At 38.8% G+C, this 20,496-nt stretch overlaps 1 protein-coding gene and 1 long non-coding RNA gene across 2 annotated transcripts in view; one reads left to right on the top strand and one right to left on the bottom strand.

Annotated features, from left to right (window-relative positions):
- The window catches only part of ACP3 (acid phosphatase 3), a 19,680-nt gene extending 8,116 nt beyond the window's left edge, over positions 1–11,564 (top strand). Inside the window, exons 4-11 of the mRNA XM_009464486.2 lie at positions 383–535; positions 3,110–3,208; positions 4,729–4,833; positions 5,839–5,971; positions 7,389–7,471; positions 9,294–9,400; positions 9,986–10,155; positions 11,091–11,564. Of these exons, the coding sequence (XP_009462761.1) occupies positions 383–535; positions 3,110–3,208; positions 4,729–4,833; positions 5,839–5,971; positions 7,389–7,471; positions 9,294–9,400; positions 9,986–10,155; positions 11,091–11,209 (969 nt within the window). The 3' untranslated portion in view covers positions 11,210–11,564. The remainder of the gene's footprint in view (positions 1–382; positions 536–3,109; positions 3,209–4,728; positions 4,834–5,838; positions 5,972–7,388; positions 7,472–9,293; positions 9,401–9,985; positions 10,156–11,090) is intronic.
- Positions 8,587–20,496, bottom strand: LOC148057590 (uncharacterized). Its single transcript, XR_015708712.1, has 4 exons — positions 20,291–20,496; positions 10,038–10,101; positions 9,636–9,922; positions 8,587–8,673 (listed from the first exon to the last, which is right to left on the bottom strand). It is a non-coding gene; the product is annotated as an uncharacterized LOC148057590 (long non-coding RNA).

Genomic DNA, 20,496 nt, shown 5'->3' with positions numbered 1-20,496 from the left:
TCATTTAGGTGGGAAAAGACCTTTAAGATCGAGTTCAACTGTAAAGCTAACACTGCCCAGTCCACCACTAAACCATGTCCCTAAGCACCACATCTACATGTATTAATGTTCCTCTGAATCTCAGAAGATGGTAAGCTACCTTCTTTTAAATCATGCGTAGTTCAGTCTGAGGGCTAGATTCTAAATTGAAAGATGCTTTGGCAATTCGATTTATGCAAATGAAGCAGGGCCCTAGAAAGCTGAGTTATGGTTTCACTCTTTTAATTCTATGCAAAAGCATAAAAGTGAAAATGAGAAACCAGGATTGATGAGTTGGGTAAAATTTCCTTATTATTTTTATTGTTTCCATTTTATTTTTAACTCTTTGCTATTCTATCTTCAGTTTTACATCCAAAGTACAGATTATGATCGCACCATTATGAGTGCCCAGACATACCTTGCTGGCCTCTTTCCACCAACTGGCCACCAAATTTGGAACCCTGAGCTTCTCTGGCAACCCATTCCAGTTCATATTTTGCAAAAATCAACAGACCGGGTGAGTACTGGCTGGACACTTCCTATAACGCCCTAAACTTTCCCAGGAGCAAAAAAGAGAAAAAAGAGGGAAAAAAGCTAAAAAATATTTTCTATTCTTTTTGAGTTCTATCTAATAGAAAACATCAACTGCAGCTACTGGCTGACAAGCATGTCATAGGTCAACAGTAATAGCTGCATGAAAATCTTCCTTCTGTAGTTGCAGAATACCTGAATTGTCGTCCACACTACCATTTTCTTCAAGGTAGAGCTCTAACATTTCCCCTGGCAAGGAGAGTTTTGGACAGTATTATAGGGAAGTGGCCCTAAACCTTTACAGAGAACAAGTGCTTTTCTAAGCAACCATCAGCTAGACAGACCTCCCCTCCTTGGACAGTTTGTTCCATAGTTTATTCAAGGAACAGAATTTCCACCAGCCACTATAATGACCTCTCAATTATTACTTTCCTATTCTGGTAGCACTTAGGCACCCTAATTACAGACAAGGGCCCTTTTATGCTCAGTGCTATACGAACATTTAATGAAACCCTAGCACTTGCCCTGCAGTTCATAATAAGAGCATAATAGGTCTTGTAGATGTTCTACCATATGTAGCTCTCTCTGGCTGACTCAGGTTTAGATTTTAATTTCACTGGCTCCTGTGACAAGGACTGTGTAAGGAACAGTGTGTTGAACAAGGACAAAAAGTTATTGAGTGTAATGACAGAAAGGCTAATTTTCTTCTGCCTTTGAGGACAGAAGTTGACTTTAAGGAAATGTATACAAAAACCTTATTAAATAACTGCCTGTCCAGTCACCAACATCAGAGGATGGACTCTGTCATTAGGGGGTGGCCGCACCTGCCTCCCATTGGCATTCCTCCATTCTTGGAGGCCATGCTTGAAAGCAGGTATAGAGAGAAAGGGTGCCCACAAACCGGACTAAGCACAATGTGATTCTGCTTGAAACTTGACTCTGTCCCTCAACAGAAAAGAATGCTGTCACTGTTATTTAAATGTGGGACACTAGGGCAAGTTCTTTCACCAGAAGATCAAAAAAGCATCAAAGTGGTCATAGCTTTGGCCAAATAAAACCTCAAAGCCCTTAGAGGAATCACAGTGCACTGCAATGACCTGTTTGGAGAAGGCAAGCTCATTTGCAGGAATCTTTAGTACCTCATCACTTCTGCAGCTGCTTCAGGAGTGGGTATTGATGTTTCACTGAAACACACCTCTGCGGCAACTCAAAATTCCTGTTAAATATGCAAACCACCTGGAAAAAACATTGTTCCCTTGCTAAACCAAGCAGATGTTTGAGGGTATTTTCAAGCCCTAAGCAACACAAAGTGGGAAATCGAGGCCAAGTACAGTCCTGTAAAAAATACCTAATCACAGTTTATTTTTCAGCCACTGAGATCTACCATGACCTGACAGGCAACAGTACTGAGTATTGCTTAATGAGGCCAAAGAGAGTGACTTAATTGATAACACCTAGAGGGCGATAATTAAGCCATGCAGCAAGAGAAACATTTGTTATTATGTAATTAAACAACATTCTCCAGTTTCATATTGCAGCTTTGAGCCTTCACCCTCCAGTGTGCTGCTGTTACAGAAAAAATGCACCCTTGGAAATCTGTCCAAATGAAAGTGTGCTAGTGTCAGTTGGTGGCTGCTGCAAGCTTCACGTTGATAAATCAAAGAGAAAAGAGAAGCACTGGAAGTGCAGTCTGCTAATGTTCACCCCAAGACAGAGCAGACCTTCTCACAGGACAATATCAGTGCTGGGTCAAAAATGCTCTAGTGATGTGACATAAAGTGCTGCACCAGCACAAGCTTATTTTGCTCATCATAACTTTTTACTGATACTTTATGCTGGACCAGGTATCATCTGTCCTTCCACAATTGGCATAAAGCATATTTGCCAGAGCACAGAGTTTGATGGACACATATGTATTTACACATGGTTCAGATCAAATATATCCTGTCAGGTGACCTCATAATGCATACATTTGGAGTTATGAAAAATGAGCCACACCCCTAAACAAGAACAGAGCCATTAGGCTCATAGTTTTTTGGCATTTCAGGAGCACAATTTATTTGTCACTCTTGTTTCGAGTTCTGTCCATTGAGTGGTACTTAAAATGTTTACCATAATACGTCGCTTACCTCCAGAGAGATGAGAGCAGGATATGTAGATGCAGAAGCAATTCAGAATCCAGTACCAGGTGGAGTCAAGCTGCATCTAGGGGGATTCAGAAATTAAGAGGGAAATGGTATTTTTTTTAAAATTCCTGATCATGGACCCTGATCCATTTCTCAAAGCAATCCCCTGACAGACATGCATAATTGCTTTTTGTCAAAAACAGTTAAACTGAGGGAAATCAAGCTATCATAGCCACAAGTAGCCACTGAAAAGTCAAGTTACCACAATCCATTCCTTATGTTAACTGAATTCATGAAAAAGGTACTCAAACAAACCATTGCTGTAGCACAGCCATTAATCTATCTAACAAATATTACATCAGCAGTCTCAGCAATAGAAGAACTAGAGGTGTGTTGATTAATTCTAGAACTAAGTTTTACTTCTCTTGTTTCAGATGCTGCATTTTCCTCTGCCTGACTGTCCCCATTCTGAGGAACTTCAGAATGAAACACAAACATCTAGTGAATTTCAAAGTAGAATACAACCATACATGGTAAGGCAAAAAAAAAAGCAAACAAAATCTAAGAAGAAGGGAAGTAACTAAGATGTAGAAGTTATGGAATTGCATTGTTTCCTTTTGCTAAAATGCAAAAATAAATAAATGCAAAAAAAAAATAATCCTGAGGACTCTCTTAAAATCAGAAATTTAGGCCAATACGATCAAAAAGTATGTTTGATATGCTTATGCATTTCTCATACTTTTCTATATTAATCTTTCAAAATGTGAATTTAACATTAATTTTCTGAGACTATTTAGAGCTGCATATAATTAAAGTTCCATGATCTGAGGGGAGAAGAAATTTCTGGATGCAGCAATTTCCAGTTTTACAGGGTAGTACAAAACCAATTCTAAAAAGTCTGATAAGTCTGAAACTTGGGAAGCTTTATGCCTTCCTGCTGTGACTTTCTGAAGTTGACACTACAACAGAGAACTAAAGCAAGCCCAACCAGGTGAACACTGACTTGTGTAAATTTCTCTGAGATGCATTTTGGATCCATCGTAAGACCTGATTCTGTTTTGGTCCTGACACAAATCTTCACAGCCAGAGATTCAAAATTTCCCATTCCAGTGTTGCAGCAGGATGTAGGTACATGGATGGTGCACCTGCCTCAAGCAACCATGTTCTTATGGATAATAATTGCTCTAGACAGTGGTTACTGCTGCTCTCTTGTTTGCCTACAACGCACTTTGTAATAGCACTACTGCACAAATAAAGCAGGGGTCTCATGTTCCTCATACCCTGACTGCACCTGTACACATTCTCTTAAAGTTGCTTCAGGCTTACTGCTTGGGCTAAACACAACATTTTCCTTTTTTTGTTTATTATTTCTAGCTTTCTGCTAGCTCAGCTGCTCTGGTCAGCCTCACTCACCTGCAATAGGAGGTGAATTATGACTTCATAGCTATCCTCTCTCTCAGCTACTAGTATGAAACAGGTAACATGGGAATAGGGGATATTAAGGAGTCCCTTTATTTTTCTGTGGTAGTGCATAGCAAGAATCCCTATAGGAATTGCTGTGGAACTATTACTTAGATATTCAGCTCCCCTTCAATGGCAGAAGGAAAACCTAATTTCCTTTTCAATTTCTTTTTGCCTCATCCTGAATATTTGCTTCAGCTCTCTTTTTAATTTTCTATTTTCTCCTCATCTTTTTCCTCATGTTCCTTTTCTCTTAGTGCCTTCCTCTTCCTTATATCTGAAGGCTTGAGGTGACTGAGGTAGCCTCCTGGAGCAGTCAGAAGAGGGAGAGAAGAGTGCAGCAGAGAGAGCACCAGACTTTTCCATAGCAGGGCTGAGAAAAAGCAGTGTCTGAAATAGAGATCGGTACCTTGAAATGGTTACAAAATGAAATCTGCAACCAAAATCTTCCATTACAAGGGTTTCACCTGTGTAAAATTAAACACTACTGTGTTGCCAGGTTGGGTGCTGAAAAAACTGAAAAAACTGTATGCATACATGTTTCATATGTATCGAGTATTTGTGGTATACTCTTCACTTTTTTTCCCCCCAGGATTTTTTACAAGCAATGGCAGTTAACACAGGACTTGAACTAAATAATCTTAAAAAACTGGACAATTTCCAGCTCTGGAATACATACGATACTCTACACTGTGAGGTAATAATAAGGCAATAGAAGTTGGGAAAGAATATAACTCCTAAGTTGGATTTCAATTAAACCATGGCAATGTGGTTTCATAGGAATTAGTTGCCCTTTCTCCTGGATTTGGTTTTTTTTTTTTTTAATTGTTTAATTTGAATCTAAGTTCTAATTTAGTGCATTGGTAAAAAAACCACCCCAAAACATGGTTTACAGCTTGGGAAACTGTTGTTTCCATTTGATGTTTTATCCTGAAGCACTGGTACTGAAATCTATTCCCGTTACTCCCTCATTTTCCTTCCCAATTTGCTGCTATAGAATTGTTTAACCATGCTGCCTAGGGCATATTTATGATTTTTAATGGGAAAATGAAATTATTTGCTTTAACCTATCAACAGGTAAAATTCAAAATATTTAGACATTGAAAATGAGAGGTAAGATCTATCAGTTAGAAAATTAGGAGTTGATGACTGCTACCAGTGAATAAAATCAGACTGGCCCCAAGCATGGGATGATTCCATTTGGCCCCAGTCATTAGCAGCAGCACATGAAGGCATTGAACATATCCTCCACACACTGAGGCACTTAAACACTATAAGACACTGTCACTCTTATATGACTGGAGAGTGACACTTGTCTGTAAATGGCAAGTGATGGAACTGGTATCTGGACAACTGTATGGAAAAGGCAGGAAAAGTTGGAGCTAGGTTATATCCCCTGAAGACCCAGAGGAAAGGAAGAGGATAAGATATAAGTCTGCAATCTTTCACACTGGCAAAACCAAAACCATATATCTCTCTAGCAAGAACACATTATACCTACAAGGGATCCCCTTCACACAGGTGTTTCCCCTCTTCCCATTCACCCACTTCAGGTTGATCCCCATTCCCACAAAGGGTATTTCAGGGCAAAGAATTGCAGCACAGCCTCAGAGAGTCTAAAGGTAGTAGTGTGAGGCTGGCCAATAGGATGATGGAAACCAGTAGAAGAAAAAAACATTATTTTGTTTTCCTTTATCACTAGGCTATTCACAATTATACCCTCTCTGTATGGGCCACCAAAGATGTAATGGACAAGATGGAAAAACTGTCAGAATTGTCCTTATTATCACTATTTGGGATTTATAAAACAGAAGAGAAATCACGACTACAAGGAGGTAAATCAAAAAATGCATAGCTCTCAGAAAGGAGGAGACAATGTTTACGATAACATGCAACATTCTGTCACCTTTCTCATGCAAGATTATTGATACAGAACCTTGATTTGTAACTATGGACACTGGATGCCATATTAAGCATGAAAATATGTGCTGAACACTGGCATTTGCATGGATGAGATATTGAAACAAGGTGTAAACATTAATGTCTGTAGTTACCCCATAGTTTTTAAGGCATTAGGATTTTAAGAAAGATTATAGAAATCCAAGGGAAAAAACCAAGCCCTCATGGGTACGATCATCACTTGTCTGATAGTAGGTTAGATTAAGTTTAAGGTCTGTTTCTCCAACTTTTATTCTAATTGTTTCCCAATCTTTGTTTTTCCCTTTGATGTACTGGTTATATGTTGTGCCAAAACCTTGGCAACACACTGGTAGCTCTCTGAGAGTCTGATATAAAGCAAAATCAAAACAGTCTGATCAGAACAGATGACGAGAGATTCAAGTTATGTCTATACTGCAAGAACTGGGACTACTACTTAGCTCCAAAATCAGGGTGCATAGGCTATGCACATTCTGACACTACTTCAGGACACAACCCAGGCATTTATCATATGATCCTCAAGTGTCCATAAGCAGGAAACCCAAACAAGAGAGCTTCAATATCTGCAGGCTGGACCATTTAGGGCTATGCTTTGTAATGCACCTACCCTGCAGTCTAGACCTAGGTAAAAAATTATTAGCAGCCTCATCATCTAGGCATATACATCATTGGATCAAGCCATATAGTAATTACAGGCTCAGACCTGCATTAAAGCCCACTGGCTGGTAGCTAGCCATATCATGTGGTCAGGACTTTTTTTCTATAGTTCACGAGCATACCAGTTATGCCCTCTTTCCCTAGAATGTTATAAATTGTGGTACGGGGAATTTCTGCTGCCCTTATCCCATTGGCTTTAGAATATCTCTGGTCTGGAGAAGGAGTTCAAAAGAGCTTTGGAAAAATGAAGAATTGATACTGTGTGACTTGTTGGAAGTAAACAGTTAAAAATATTTCTTCAGCATCTAGAGAGGAAAAGGCTAGCACAGCTGTCATTATTGCAATACTCCAAACAGACAAAAAATGAGGAAGGGGAGGTTTCAGCATAACAAAACTGGAAGTATCATTAGCCTCACTTCTCAGGAGAGTTCTAGATGATTTTCTGTAAATCCTGTCACTTCACTTGACCTGGATAATTAATTATATATTTCACCTCTGTAATATCTTCTCTCTATTTATGAATTTGTAGTAAGCTAAAAAATGAGTATGAGGCCTGAGTAGATGTCTTCTATTTCATACTCAAAATCTTTTGCCTTTTTGGTTTCTATGCAAATGTTATATCTTCATTTTCCTCTTCCTTGTTCCCATCTTTTTAAGGTGTCCTTGTGAATGTTATTTTAAATAGTTTTAAACAAGCTGCAAGTTCTCCAAAACAAAGAAAAATGGAGGTCTACTCTGCAGTGAGTATTGTCAGCTTTCATAAATCTTGCTATGATTTTACCAGTGAAAGACCCTTAAAGAGAGTAATCAGAGCATCCCTGTAAGTTAAATGAAAGACTACTCTAATACAGTTCATTTCAGCTAAGAAGCTGAACACCAGTCAGTACAAGAACACAGCAGGAGCATGGATCTCACCTCAGTTTCAGTCGAACTGTACTTGGTAAAAAAACCTATGTATTTTATCATCCATTTTTTCTGCAACTTAATGGTACAGTTTTTCCAAGTTGCATCTTTCCTTAAGTGCTCCTAACCCAGAGATGCTGGCACATAGCAGAACTTCAGCTGCTCCTCCAAACCCTTCCTCTGCTTAGAAAGGAATGATACAGTTGTGGATTTTTTTTTTTTTATTTTAGAGGATGAAGAGGGCCATTTAGGTCAGATCAAGATCCACTTAGCACATTCATTACCCTGTCTCTAACAACGGCCAATGGCAGGGAAAAATGTGAGAATAATGCCAGCACAGAGAGATGCTTCCCCTGATACAACCTTCCAGCAATCTGTGGCTTAGGGACTTCCTGAGACAGAATCTGTGTCTGTGTGTTTAATAGCTCTTGACAGACTTTCTTCTGTCAATTTATCTAATCACTTTTTTAATGCATTTATACTTTTGGCCTCTGCAACTCCTGTGGCAATGACTTGTGTGTTAAAAGAAAAAAGTACTTCCTTATTTTTTTTGAAACTTAATACTGATTTAGCTCCTTCCTAGCATTTCTATTGTGACAAGCAGGGAATAGTCATTCTTTATTCATTTTTCCAGGGTCACTCATGAATTTACTATTTTCTTTCACACCTCTTCCATCTTTCCTTTTCCAAGACAGAGTCCTATCCTATTGAATCTTTCCTCATATAGAAACCGCTCAATAGCTTAAGTCTTTCTTGCTGCCTTTTCTACGTGTTCTCTAGCCCTACTACATTCTTTTAGAAAAGGAAGAAGAAGAAGTGCATCTAGAATTTTCACTGCTGCTTTAATGCCTTGGGGCCAAGTACACCCCTATTTTTGAAACTGATGAGTCTAAAAAGTTCCAGATCCTGAATAATAATTAACACATAGCTGTTAGACTAATATAAATAAGCCTAGCAAATACGTATATAAAGATGCTTGCAAAATTTAGGCGTCACGGTGTTTGGACTTCCTTTCTTCAGCTCCTCCTCCTGGGATACCCTGCAAGAGAAGGGATAGTGGGGAGAGGAAGAGACTGCAGGTGGGTGGGTAACTGATTCTACCAAAATAGAAGCCAAACTGAGATTTTATTGTATAAGTCCAAACAGAAAGAACAACAATTTTAAAAGTTCTGGAGTGTATGTGGAGGCAAGGAGAACAGTCTTTGTATGCAACTATTTGTCTGGTATACTACCTAAAAAAAAGTACTTGCATTTTTGCTTGAAATGCCATAGGATATACTACTTTATACTGCCTTAATCCGACCTTGGAATCGAAAACACTCCTGAAGGGAGGAGTAGCAAAATGCATTGAAAAACTAGGTTGATTTCGCAGACCACGTCTTGCTTTCCCCCAGTATCTCTGTCTCCAAGATATTGCCAGATGATGTAAGACACATACTGCAGTAACTCTTTGGAAATGCCCCCTGCTCTCTGTAGTAATCTGTTAACATGTTTTTCCCAATGGTGAATATACTGAATATGTTTTTATGGTCGAATTTACACAGGTTTTGTTTTATCTTGATTTCCACTCCCTTTCTGCTCTTGTCCTATTACTCTGGATAAACAGTAGTTGACTTAACTGACTTTCAAGGATGGATTTTTTTTTTTTTTTCCCAATAGCATGACACCACAATTGGGGCCCTCCAGATTGCTCTCAATATTTTCAATGGAAAACTGCCACCATACGCTGCTTGCCAGTTTTTTGAACTCTACCAAGAAAGCAGTGGGCAAGTATCTTCCTATCTATGCAAGAACAAGGAGTGTTTGGAATTTGGTTCCCCCTTCCCCAAAATAATTTTCCTCTCCAACATTGTGAGGAGATACAAATTCGTTTTAAACTGATACTTCACTGAGCAGTCCACAGGCACAAAGGTATACTAAAACCAGGAAAAATTATGTTTGCTGGATGTGCATGTATGTGTGTGCTTTGAAAGACAGGAAGAAGAGGAAAACAGGCCTTACCAGCTGGAAGTAAATGGTAAAATAAATTTTCCTGCTTCTTCAAATGACAGCAACAACATTTCCAAGACATCCCATAAATCCCAAGGTAAACCAGTTGGCTTAGAAGAGCCTGGTGCTGTTGCCATTCAAGGAGCCTTCAGAAGGGCCTTTTGAGCTGACTGATGATCTGTGCAGTAATGTAACCAGCTTTGGCAAAGGGGGCTTTGCAGATGTCTTTCACAAAGCTTCCATTCTTGAAGAACAGGTTCTAGAGTAGGATGTTAGAGCCATTTCCCAACATTCTGTCTCTAAATAGGAAACATTGTATTTAAGAACCTTTTTTAAAAAATCTTTTCAATGTTGTTAATCAGGCAATATAGCATTGAAATGTATTATCGGAACGACACTTCAAAGGATCCTTACCTCCTCACTCTGCCCGGATGCACCTCTTCGTGTCCACTTGAGAAGTTTGCTGAACTAGTTTCTCCTGTGATTACAGAAAATTGGTCAAAAGAATGTGGGAAGAAAGACAAAATGAAAGGTTGTGTAACAGCTCTGTATTTTCTACATAAGACATGGAGACAGAGTTTGTATCAATGGCTCCAAACTTTGCACATTTCACACAATAGATCTCCCTTTAACAAGTGTGGACCAGCTTTACTATGGACAGGGAAAGCCAACAGAAATTACATTTCTCTGAAAATATTAGAAGACTTGCCCAGCAGTGTGAAGGCAGTGCTACTATTAGCATACTCACATAAGGAGCTACCTAAAGGCCACGGACAAAACTAGAGCTCCGCTTCTTGAAAACATCCAACAGAAATATGGGTGTGGGTGCTATGCAAGGAGTCCTGTGTACGTTGGATGCATCAGCCCTTCTGTAGATGCAAAGCAAAAATGGCTTACACAGGCACAGTAAGACTGACGCATCTGTATTTCTGGCACATGTACTATGTATTGAGGGTACCTTAACCTCCACTGTGTGTACAGAGTGCAGCTGATCCACGCAGATATAGCAGCTATTTGCCTCGGACTACTAACAGCTGACAGCTGATAACCTCTTCCTGCCTGAATATTTCCAGGAGGGAAGTGAAGGGCAAGGCAACACATGCCACTTTCCAACAGCCCTGGTATTTCCCCCTTCTTGCATATATTCAGTGTTTTGCTGATCCCTGATGAAACTCCTCATTTGCATTAACTACACATGGTCCCTCTTGCCCTGTGAAAACCTAGGAGTAAGATTTACCCCTGCACAGGAAGTTATCTGTGCATTTCCAGGGTTGAAGTATACATTTTTATACTTATGTTGCATATGTCAGTAAGTGCAGGCCATGTGATCTTGCCAGAAATATGAACAAAATGTAACTATATTTCCATTGTACATATTTGTAATTAGATTGTTATCTCTGTATCCAAAATGATATACATTTATGTCTTTCATTAACTCCCTTTTCCTTTATTGTTCTTCTTTCACAGATATTTTTATCGGATTTGATGTTGCTGTTGCCTTGTTGTTCATTTTTGACCTTGTACTGCTCTACCTCCTTTATCATTATGGACGCTGCAGGCACAGAAACAATTACCAAGACATTTAAAGGGGAGGTAAAGAAGTGAAAGAGAGAGCAAGTAGACATCAAGCAATCTTTTAAGTTGCTTATATCCATCAGTTTGCTCTAGCCAAATTAATCTCCGAAGCATATTCAATAAACTTGAAGAGCTGAGGTACCTGTGGCCTAGTTCCTAAAAGACTAAACATCTGCAGTGAGAAATACTGTAGAAATACATCATTGTTAAGAATTTACTTTTGTAGGAAGATGGAATTACTCCAATTTCTATCTTTAGGTTTTCCACTACTATTAATCACTCTTAAGTCAAACAGTGGGGTGAAGGGATGCTATTGCTTACGCTTTCTTTTTATATTGCGTATTACCATTTAGCCCTCTGCTGCTCTCTTACCCTGCTCAATGAGTCTTTCTTGAAAATCACAGTCTGTAATATTTTCTGTACTTCTTATAAATGGCTATTTTGTTGATGCACAGGAAAATGTTTTCAGTGAGCAAGAAGCTACAATTACTGTGTGAAAAAGATTCATACCAGCACCTGGGCATACTGTTTCTGCATTTATTCATGCAATGTTTTTACCTTGGCCTTCAGCTAAGAAAAGCCTGCAGCCTGCTTTTCAAAGGAGTTACACTACTGTAGCTTTCACTGAAATTAGTAGAAACTGGGGGGAGCTGTCACATATCCAGGCATCAGGCAAGAAGCTTAGTGCAACAGAATCTTGGTCAGTGTCCACAACTTCAGTAATATGGCTAAATAAATACATTTAAATCTATTTTCTGTTGCTACATGCTTTCCTATTTTTCTGAGCTCCCAGTCATGAATGATCCTTTGCCCTGCATCTTTTCTATGATGCATCTGTTCTGTGTCCTGCTTCAGGCCCCTTCTATAATCTTATTTCTTTGAGTCACTCTTACAGTAATTCCTCAAGCTATCACTCTGTTCATCACCTTTCATTTTAATTTATAATCACTCCTTTAACTCTGTTCAAAATCCCTTATATTAGCAAGACATGCACTGAAAGTAAGAAAACAATGATTCTGCTTTTTGTATATTGATCTCTTCTGTGCACTATATTTTGTTTAGATTGTAAGCTCCTAAGGGCAGGGAATGTGTTTCCATAATCACTCTCGAGTGTCATAAACTTGTATCATAAGCAGTAATATTGCTGTACAAAATACTGTTTATCATCACATGTTTCAAGGGCTGAATCAAGACTTTTTTATCCTGTAGTCCTGCAGAGGCTACTGTGAATTACATTACCATGGAGAAGCCTTCTTAAAAATAAAGACAACTATACAGACAGGTGCCAACAGCAAGATCAGCCCAACAGATATAATGAGCAACCACGTGCTCAAGCTAATCAGTCCTGTTGAGGTGCAGAAGTCTAGAGAAAGCTGAGAGATGGAGCTGCTTAGCTCAGGCATAGCATCGAATCAATGTGAATACACTGCTTCTGGACTGACTTTGACTCACATCCGTGCGTTGCAACTTGGAGCCCAGGAGCTTGGGTCAGCCACCACTGATCTAGAGATCAGCACTCAATATTGCCACTACGGACACATTTAAAATGTGATGTAGTTAGATGTATTGATATTAAATAGCAGAAATCAAGCAGAATAGCAAAGGCTTGTGGGTATATAGCACTTTCCAAACATCATTGCATTTTCTTGTAGTAACTTCAGCTACTGAGGTGTCCACCTTCTGAAGCAGTATTTCCCACTCAGTAAAAAGCGTTTACTAGTATCCCTGACATTTCCATTTTATCTATTTTAGGAATTATCATAATCAGGTGATGGATTTGATTCTTACATCGTAAGGATGTTTTATTGTATAACAATTCGGGGCAAAGCTATCAAAAAGATGAAAGGCTATCCTCAAATCAGATGTTTTGGATGTACAAGCTTCAGATTGTAACTAGTGGTTCTAATCCTCGGTGCAAAAACTTCAAGGAATGTCTATATTGCAGTCGAAAGTGTTACAGCAGCTCTAGGAAACAAGCCTGAGCTGACTTGGTTACTATTAGCAGTGTACTGACAGTGGGGAAAAGCTCAGAACGACCTGCAAAACAGATTCTGGCTCCTGAATATATATATGCTCAGTGAATACCTGGTGCTGAGCTCTGTATTACCATGGCCACAGTGCTGCTGGTACTCACTTAAGGATAGACTGAGTATTTCTTCTACTAGAAGCAGTCAGATGCTTGACAAGTGAAAATGTATCGTTGACTGATAATGTGCAGTAAGAACTGTTTTTGAGATATTAGAAAGTCAGTCGGTTGCACTCCACAAGAAGTAGAATGGGGCATGTTTTTTCCAAGATTGCTTCTTACAAAAAGAAGCACATTCAGACAGAAAGTAAAATGTGAAGTGTCTGAGACATCTTTTGTGGTTTATGCTACTCAAGCCTAAGCTGTTACAGAGAATTTCAGAAGAGGCTATTCTAGCTGCGGCAGGAACTGTCATGAAGTAATTTTATTGTAGCGACACATTTTTGTTAACAGATACTCATACTTGAAAACGTCCATGCACTTTTAGAAAGGATGCAGTGAACACAAGTTACACTGAATGTAGTGGATAGGTTGAGATGATGTAACTTCAGAATTAATGAAGGTAAAATAAAGATGTGATACATTAGTAATGTAGGCTCTGAAGCTCACTTATGGTAAAGACGCTTTGTCTTGCTGTGATTAAATCAAGTACAATTTCTTCAGTGGCATAAAAGGTTGTAAGTGTCAGAGAAGCTTGTGGCTTTTTTAATTTTTCAGCCATATTTACAATTTGCTTCGTATTAACTGTAGACTGTGATTAGAAAATATCTTGTCTCCAAGCAACCTGTAGCACTGGAATAAAGTACATTAAAGAAACAATTCAACATTTGCAATTGTATTTGAGTGAAAAATCATGGAGCTTTCAGTATGCCTAGAGTTTCCAAACAAACATGAATGTTCAGGTTTGCTCCTTCTGTAAGAATAGATTTTTAAAGCACTGATGCTTTGACATGAATAACGCTAACGTCAACGACATCATCTGCCTCCACGATAATTACGGTTGCAACTAGCAGCTCTGCAGCAGGGTTTTCTGGTGCATAGGGTAGACAGCAGTGCATACACAGCACTTTTCAGCTCAGTCAGCAACAACCTCCTCTTACTGAATTGATTTCATTCTGGAACTTTTTTATTCACAGTCCTGAATATTGCACACACTGTGTCAGCACAGCATAGTTATCTGACTTCCAGAGTAACACCGTCTCAGTCTGGAGCACTCATGTTCATTCATACCTGTAATGTAGGGACATTTGATTCAAATGATATTATTTCTTCTTCTCACTTAAATACATTTTCTAGGTGCAGTAAGATACAGAAAACAGAATAACAAATACACTGCATCAAAAAAAAAAATTTGTTCAGTCCAAAAAATCTTTAGTTTGGATTAAACCCCAAAAGACAAAGGTTATGTTCCTAAATTTTTCTCCACAAACAAAAAATGCTAAAAAATTCTACTGTAAAAAGAAGAATAAAGATTTACAGTGATGGAATTTGAGACTGATGATGAGGGTAGAGGCTGGCTTATTCTTAGGCATATAACCTTGGCCCTTGCGAATCCATATTGAGGTGACGTCAGCAATATTGCATAGGATTATATTCTTGGCATGAAATGGCTGAAGCTACTGTACTCCTTAAAGCATTTCTTATAAAGAAAGATGGGGATGAAAGGTGGACATTTACCTATAAAGGGCTAGCTTTATTGATTTAGACAATAATGCTTCTTCATCAGAAGTTGCCAAGTATTAACGCTCAAATAAATAAACATGAGGTGCTACTGAAATAATAGCAAATCATGGCCTGCAAGACCATGTCTAGGAGATCAGGTACAGTTGGAAAGACAGTTAAAAAAGACAGGTCCAAAGCCTAGTTGTGCTAATTTCTGTAATTTCTCTTAAAGTAGAATAATGACACTACTTCCTCTCCTGAGACTGATAGTACATTGCCAAATTCATCCATCCTGCAGACTGAGGTTCCAGTGATCTGTTAAAAAAATATGTAGAGAGAAGAAAGATACTATTTATCAATTCAAAATAGATAGTGGCAAAAGAAAATGGTCCTGGCTCCGTCTCTCTTTCTCTATATTTAGCCGGAGTCATGTCCATGTCAAAAAAAGGTAATTTCTCTGTGCTCTGGTTATGGCAGCTAAAGCTCTTGCCCTCTTCCTATAGGGAGTCCTTAACTTCAAAGGACATAGCAATTCTGCTAGCTCATCTACCCTATAAACTACAGAAAGAAAGGTTGTAAGATGCAGGATGATCATAAAGCCTTTTCTTTAGGAAGATGAGAATTAAAAGAATGTACAGACTCAAAAACCTGTAACTTAAGGCCCAAATAGGTAAGCACATGTCCTCCATTTTCTAAAATACTAGCCTTGGCAGCATTTGGATCAAGAATTACAGGAAGACTAGCAAAATTCTGTAATACCCACAACTATTGAGCTGACTGAGGACATATCCAGTACTTCTCGGAAGCGGAGCTTCTCCATTCTTTCCATTCTAAGGCACTCCCAGACCTTCTCCTGGCTGCTGTTCAGGAAGCAGCAAGAGCTGAAGCAGATCCGAAGCCTACTTCCTGTTCCGAAGTTTTGAACCGCATGCATTTAAGATTAAAATGGATGTGATTAGTAAATTACTGTTTGTTGTACAACAGTTTCTTCACTTGTGAAATTAATACAGAAGTACTTTTACAGTACAGTCCACCTCCTCCAGGGCAGAAGAGTTAAAAGAACAATTCAAACATAGCATGTTACATTTGTAAAAAGACAAGAACATTTGCATTGATATAAGCAGTGCTTCATGAGAATCTTGTGTATCCTCTGGAGTATCCTGGTGGAAGAGAGCTTTATCAATCCATTTATGCACAAGAAACAGAGACTCCTCTTTTCTTGGTAAAGGAAGATGTACATCAAAAAACACCTTAGTCTGTAAGTTAAGACCATTCAAATAAGCACATGAAAATCTCCTGACAAATGAAGGCCTAATTTTCACTTCACTTCACTTCGCTTCACTTCACTTCACTTCACTTCACTTCACTTCGTTTGGAAAGATAAGAGTTGGCAAACACAGGATATATTAAGCCGCACTATGTCGTGGGTAGCCTATCTCCAGCACAGTTATTGAGTTGTCTTCTCTTGTATGGCTCACCTCTGAACTACTGGTAGGATGGAGGTGAAGGATAAATACATTAAACTGTAGCAAGCAGTACAAGGTGCTATTGCTTACTCTTACATGTTTTAACCACCAAAACTACTTGGTCATAGATGTGAACCAAATGGGTCTTTAACCCCCTTAATTCTTCATTCTAACTAACACACTCAACCTTAGTATATGTACCAAAGCATAGTCTCTATTGATTTCTCTCTCTCCCTTTCTGACCACACATTCAGCAATATCAATATTGTAAAAAAGCCATTAGCTGAGTTGCAGCTGTCTTTGTTGGTCTGGTTGTCTTGTTGATGTTTCACTATGATTTGAATACCAATTCTCTGTAAAGACCATTCTCCACCATGAAGTGCTGTTGTCATTAATGATTGTCTCTCTTGAGCCTCAAGAAGAATCTTATTTTCTGCAGAATTGCAGGCAAGAGTACAATTACTTAATAATTATTTACCTGATGCTTCAGACATCTCCGAACAAATGCTAGGAGATTTTCCTAACCATAGCTTGCATTATCAAAAGCAGACTAAGCACTTTAAACACACTTTCTTCTTTATTTCAATTGAAGTAACTGCCGCTTTGGAGAGTGCAAATGCACTCTGACTCTTCTTGAATGTGTCATTTTATAATGACGTATCTTTCTGTTTTAGGATGTAGTTTTAGAATGTCGTCTTAAGTATGTTTGTTATCAGAGAAAACACAAAGACTTATATGAGGCTTTGATGATGATAGGTCTTGACTGTTGAAGAAAGAAACCAAACATCCTGAAATAACAATGATAAACTCTAAAAGAACTGCGTTGCTGAGACAGAAGGATGTTACAGACTCTTATCTGTTCAAAGCAAATCCTAAGACAATTGGAAATACTACAGGAATGGTCATAGAATAGTATGATTTCAGGAGGTTTTTAATAATAAAATCTAACACTTTTGAAAATTAGCTCTCCCGTCAGGAAATTATTGGGATGGTTCTGAAGCTATTATTCTTCTCAGAGATGTTTTTGTTTTCCACTATGTGCTTACATGTGCATGGGCCCTAGTAAATGTTACCGTGACAGGACCACTCAAGATTTCCCCTAAGTCTGAATAAGTGTGTATGAGGGAGGAAGGAGTGGAACCATGCACAGCTGGATACCCCATTCTCAAATCAATCTTTCATTTATATGTTAAGCAATTGATGCAAAACTGATAGCAAGCTAACACTGCAAACGGAAGGGAACTCAGACAATCTATATGTTCATGATGTATAATTTGTAAAGTTATTCCATCATGTTTTAAGGAAGATACAAGCAGGAGAAAGCATCTTGAAGACTAATGACATAAGCTTAGCCTAACCAAAGCATGCAGTAGAAATGTTAAATAGCTTGAGAAGGAAAGCAACAAGAAAAGAACTAAGTTTCTGCATACCCATGCGATGTCCCAGTAACCATTAACAGAGCCTAAAGGATCATCCTCAGAAGGCACCTTAAACACAGAAGCAGCTGAGGAGATATAATTTTAAAAATAGTATAATCTTAATAAAAATATAATTTCCACAATGTTTGATTATTTTGTAGTTTTATAATGCTTTTCCCATTACAGAAAATCTATGTTTATAGATTCTTTAGCTTTTAAATCTTGTCTGGTGACAAAACTAGTTCTAGATAATCTGGTGAATGTGAAGCATATCATTCCATAAATCAGATCCAATCTTTTCATGTAGTGGATGGGCAGCTCCCCCAAGTGTTTACCAACCATTGGGTTGTGTGGTTTTCAGCAGTCTTTGGACAGTCCACTACTTTGATACAACAGCCTAGTCCTAGCTGGGTAATGAAATGTCTCAGTATATACTAGATATAGCCTTTGGCCAGCAGCCAAATAATGGCACGAAAACCAAACATGATAAGAGAGACAGTTTGTGGAAGCATCGCAAGCTTCCCCTGCAATGAAACATAAGAGACAAAAGCTAAGGGACAACAAGGTATTTCCCTAAGTGCATTAATTATTAGCAGCAGGACACTGTGGAAACCCCTCAAGGTGAATTTAAGTTTGAAAAAAATCTGCTAAATTGAAAAAAAGTAGATTTGTTCCAGGTTAGCATCATTTAGGGAAGGGCAAGCATGAAAAAAAGCTTTGTCAAAAGACTGGATCCCAGCTTTTTTGGTACTGTACAGAAACTATTTTAATGGGATGGTCTGCAGTTTGGATAATACTTTAGTCACATCATTCATGTCACATGTAGGCAGAGAGCAGTGGAGGCCTTGGTTTATCTGTAGACATCTTCAGACATAATAATCCATGTGTTAAACTCTATTTTGGTTAACAAACTCCTTGAGGTATCTGGAGTTAAGAGGAATTTCTGAGTAGTGAGCAAACTACAGGCATATTGTTCTGTAGAGGTGGCAAAGCCATGAGAGCACTAGCTTACTGTCAACAGGGGCAAATCCTCCAAAGCAAGATCAAGGTCACCCAACTGCTGCAGGGCAGGGTAAGCCACCACAGTTGCTTCAGGAACTGATAACGCAGGGTGCGTAGAAGCAACATCCCCCCTCCTGGCAAGTCCTGACCGAAGTATCCCTGGCACGCTTTATAAAAGCAGGTAGTCGGTTTGAACCCTAGGAGTCTCTCCACCTTTACATCTCTCTTTACACCACCTTTACCTACAGCCCCGTGGGCATTAAGAAAAACTTGTCACAACTTCCTACTGATTACTGGGAGCAGTCTGCCACCTACTGCCTATACAAGCTCTCTGCAGCTTTCCACATAAATCCTAAGCAAGCTTGTTTCAAATGGGATTTAGCCCACTTCGATGCTTCAGAATCTGGAGCCAAATTCATCTTGGATGTTAAAAGGCCAGTTCTGCCCTTCCAGAACTAACTTCTTTTTTAAAGGAGTAGAAAAGAGATTATTAACAATTTTTGTCTAGATAACACACGCAGGAAGTTGATAGGTAGATTAGTGCCAAATGAACAGATCTTACTGCCTCAAAAAATATAAGGCTTCACCACACGCTTGGCTCAGGGATTAATCAGTAATTTTTTTCACAGACAAAAACTCCTATTCAGTCATATTCAATGGCTAAACTTCAGAGGATGATTACATTTTTCTGACCTTCTGTTAGTCTGTGTTCATCTTAATCTGTGCTTAATTCCTGTGGTCAGATAATGCAACAGAACCCACAAATGGAAGAACACAAGGAGAAATGTCTCTGATCAGTCTAGCTGTTGATGACAGGCTTAGCTTTGCTATATTAAATTTCCATGCTGACCACAGACTTTCCACCAGCATTTTCTCACTTCTTGTTGATTACAATGATGAATCCATCCCATCATATCTGGCCACTCAGTCTGACACTGGGAATTTCAGCTGGGGATTTTTCAACATTTTGTCATCTGAAGTGAAATGCTGTTGTTACACACAGATGCAAGTTTCCATCAGAAGCCAGCGAAAGACATACTTGTTCTAGAAACAGATTTTTCAGGCCTAGCAAGCTTGAAACTTTGTAGTTTTCTAATTTTGGGAAAATCTAGAACATAAACATTCTAAAAAAACCCAAGCTATTAATGGAGAAGACTGTAGTAATTTGAGAAATGCCTCATGGAAAGGGAATTCCCACCTCCAAGTTTTCCTTCAAGATCTTGTACTAGTGTAACTATGGAAGATTATGATATACTGAAAGCAAGTTAACTGTTGCAACAAATTTAAACTGTTTTTCATAGTAGTAATCACATTAAAAAAGGCATTTCTTGAGGTAGCTGAAGTTAATGATCAGAAACTGATTACTAACTTTGTGTTGCCTTTTGTACTACATGCTGCTTGAAGTACATTCAGACAACACATGAAGAAGGGACGCACAAGAGTACATATGAGACAAAAATAGCCAAGGGAATGTGAAGATATGCAATATGCTTGCAGCCACCTCCTGGAAATCCTCACCTGTGTTATTACTCATCACACATGCATAGTTCCATCGACTCTGATTGCTCACGCTGAGGGTACTTGAATAAGCGAAGGCTTGCAGAGGTAGGTCCTCCTAGATGGTAAAGGCGTGAGCAGTGAAACAAAGAACTGGTAAGATGCAAACATGTCAAATTTTGGGCAGAGGTGTTAAGTCTCTCTCGGAACTTGAGAGAAGGAAATAA

Source organism: Nipponia nippon, unplaced genomic scaffold (genome assembly GCF_047370975.1).
Source record: "Nipponia nippon isolate SJK-2023a ecotype South Korea unplaced genomic scaffold, ASM4737097v1 scaffold_1, whole genome shotgun sequence".
NCBI lineage: Eukaryota > Metazoa > Chordata > Aves > Pelecaniformes > Threskiornithidae > Nipponia > Nipponia nippon.
This window is presented reverse-complemented; position numbering and strand designations above follow the sequence as displayed.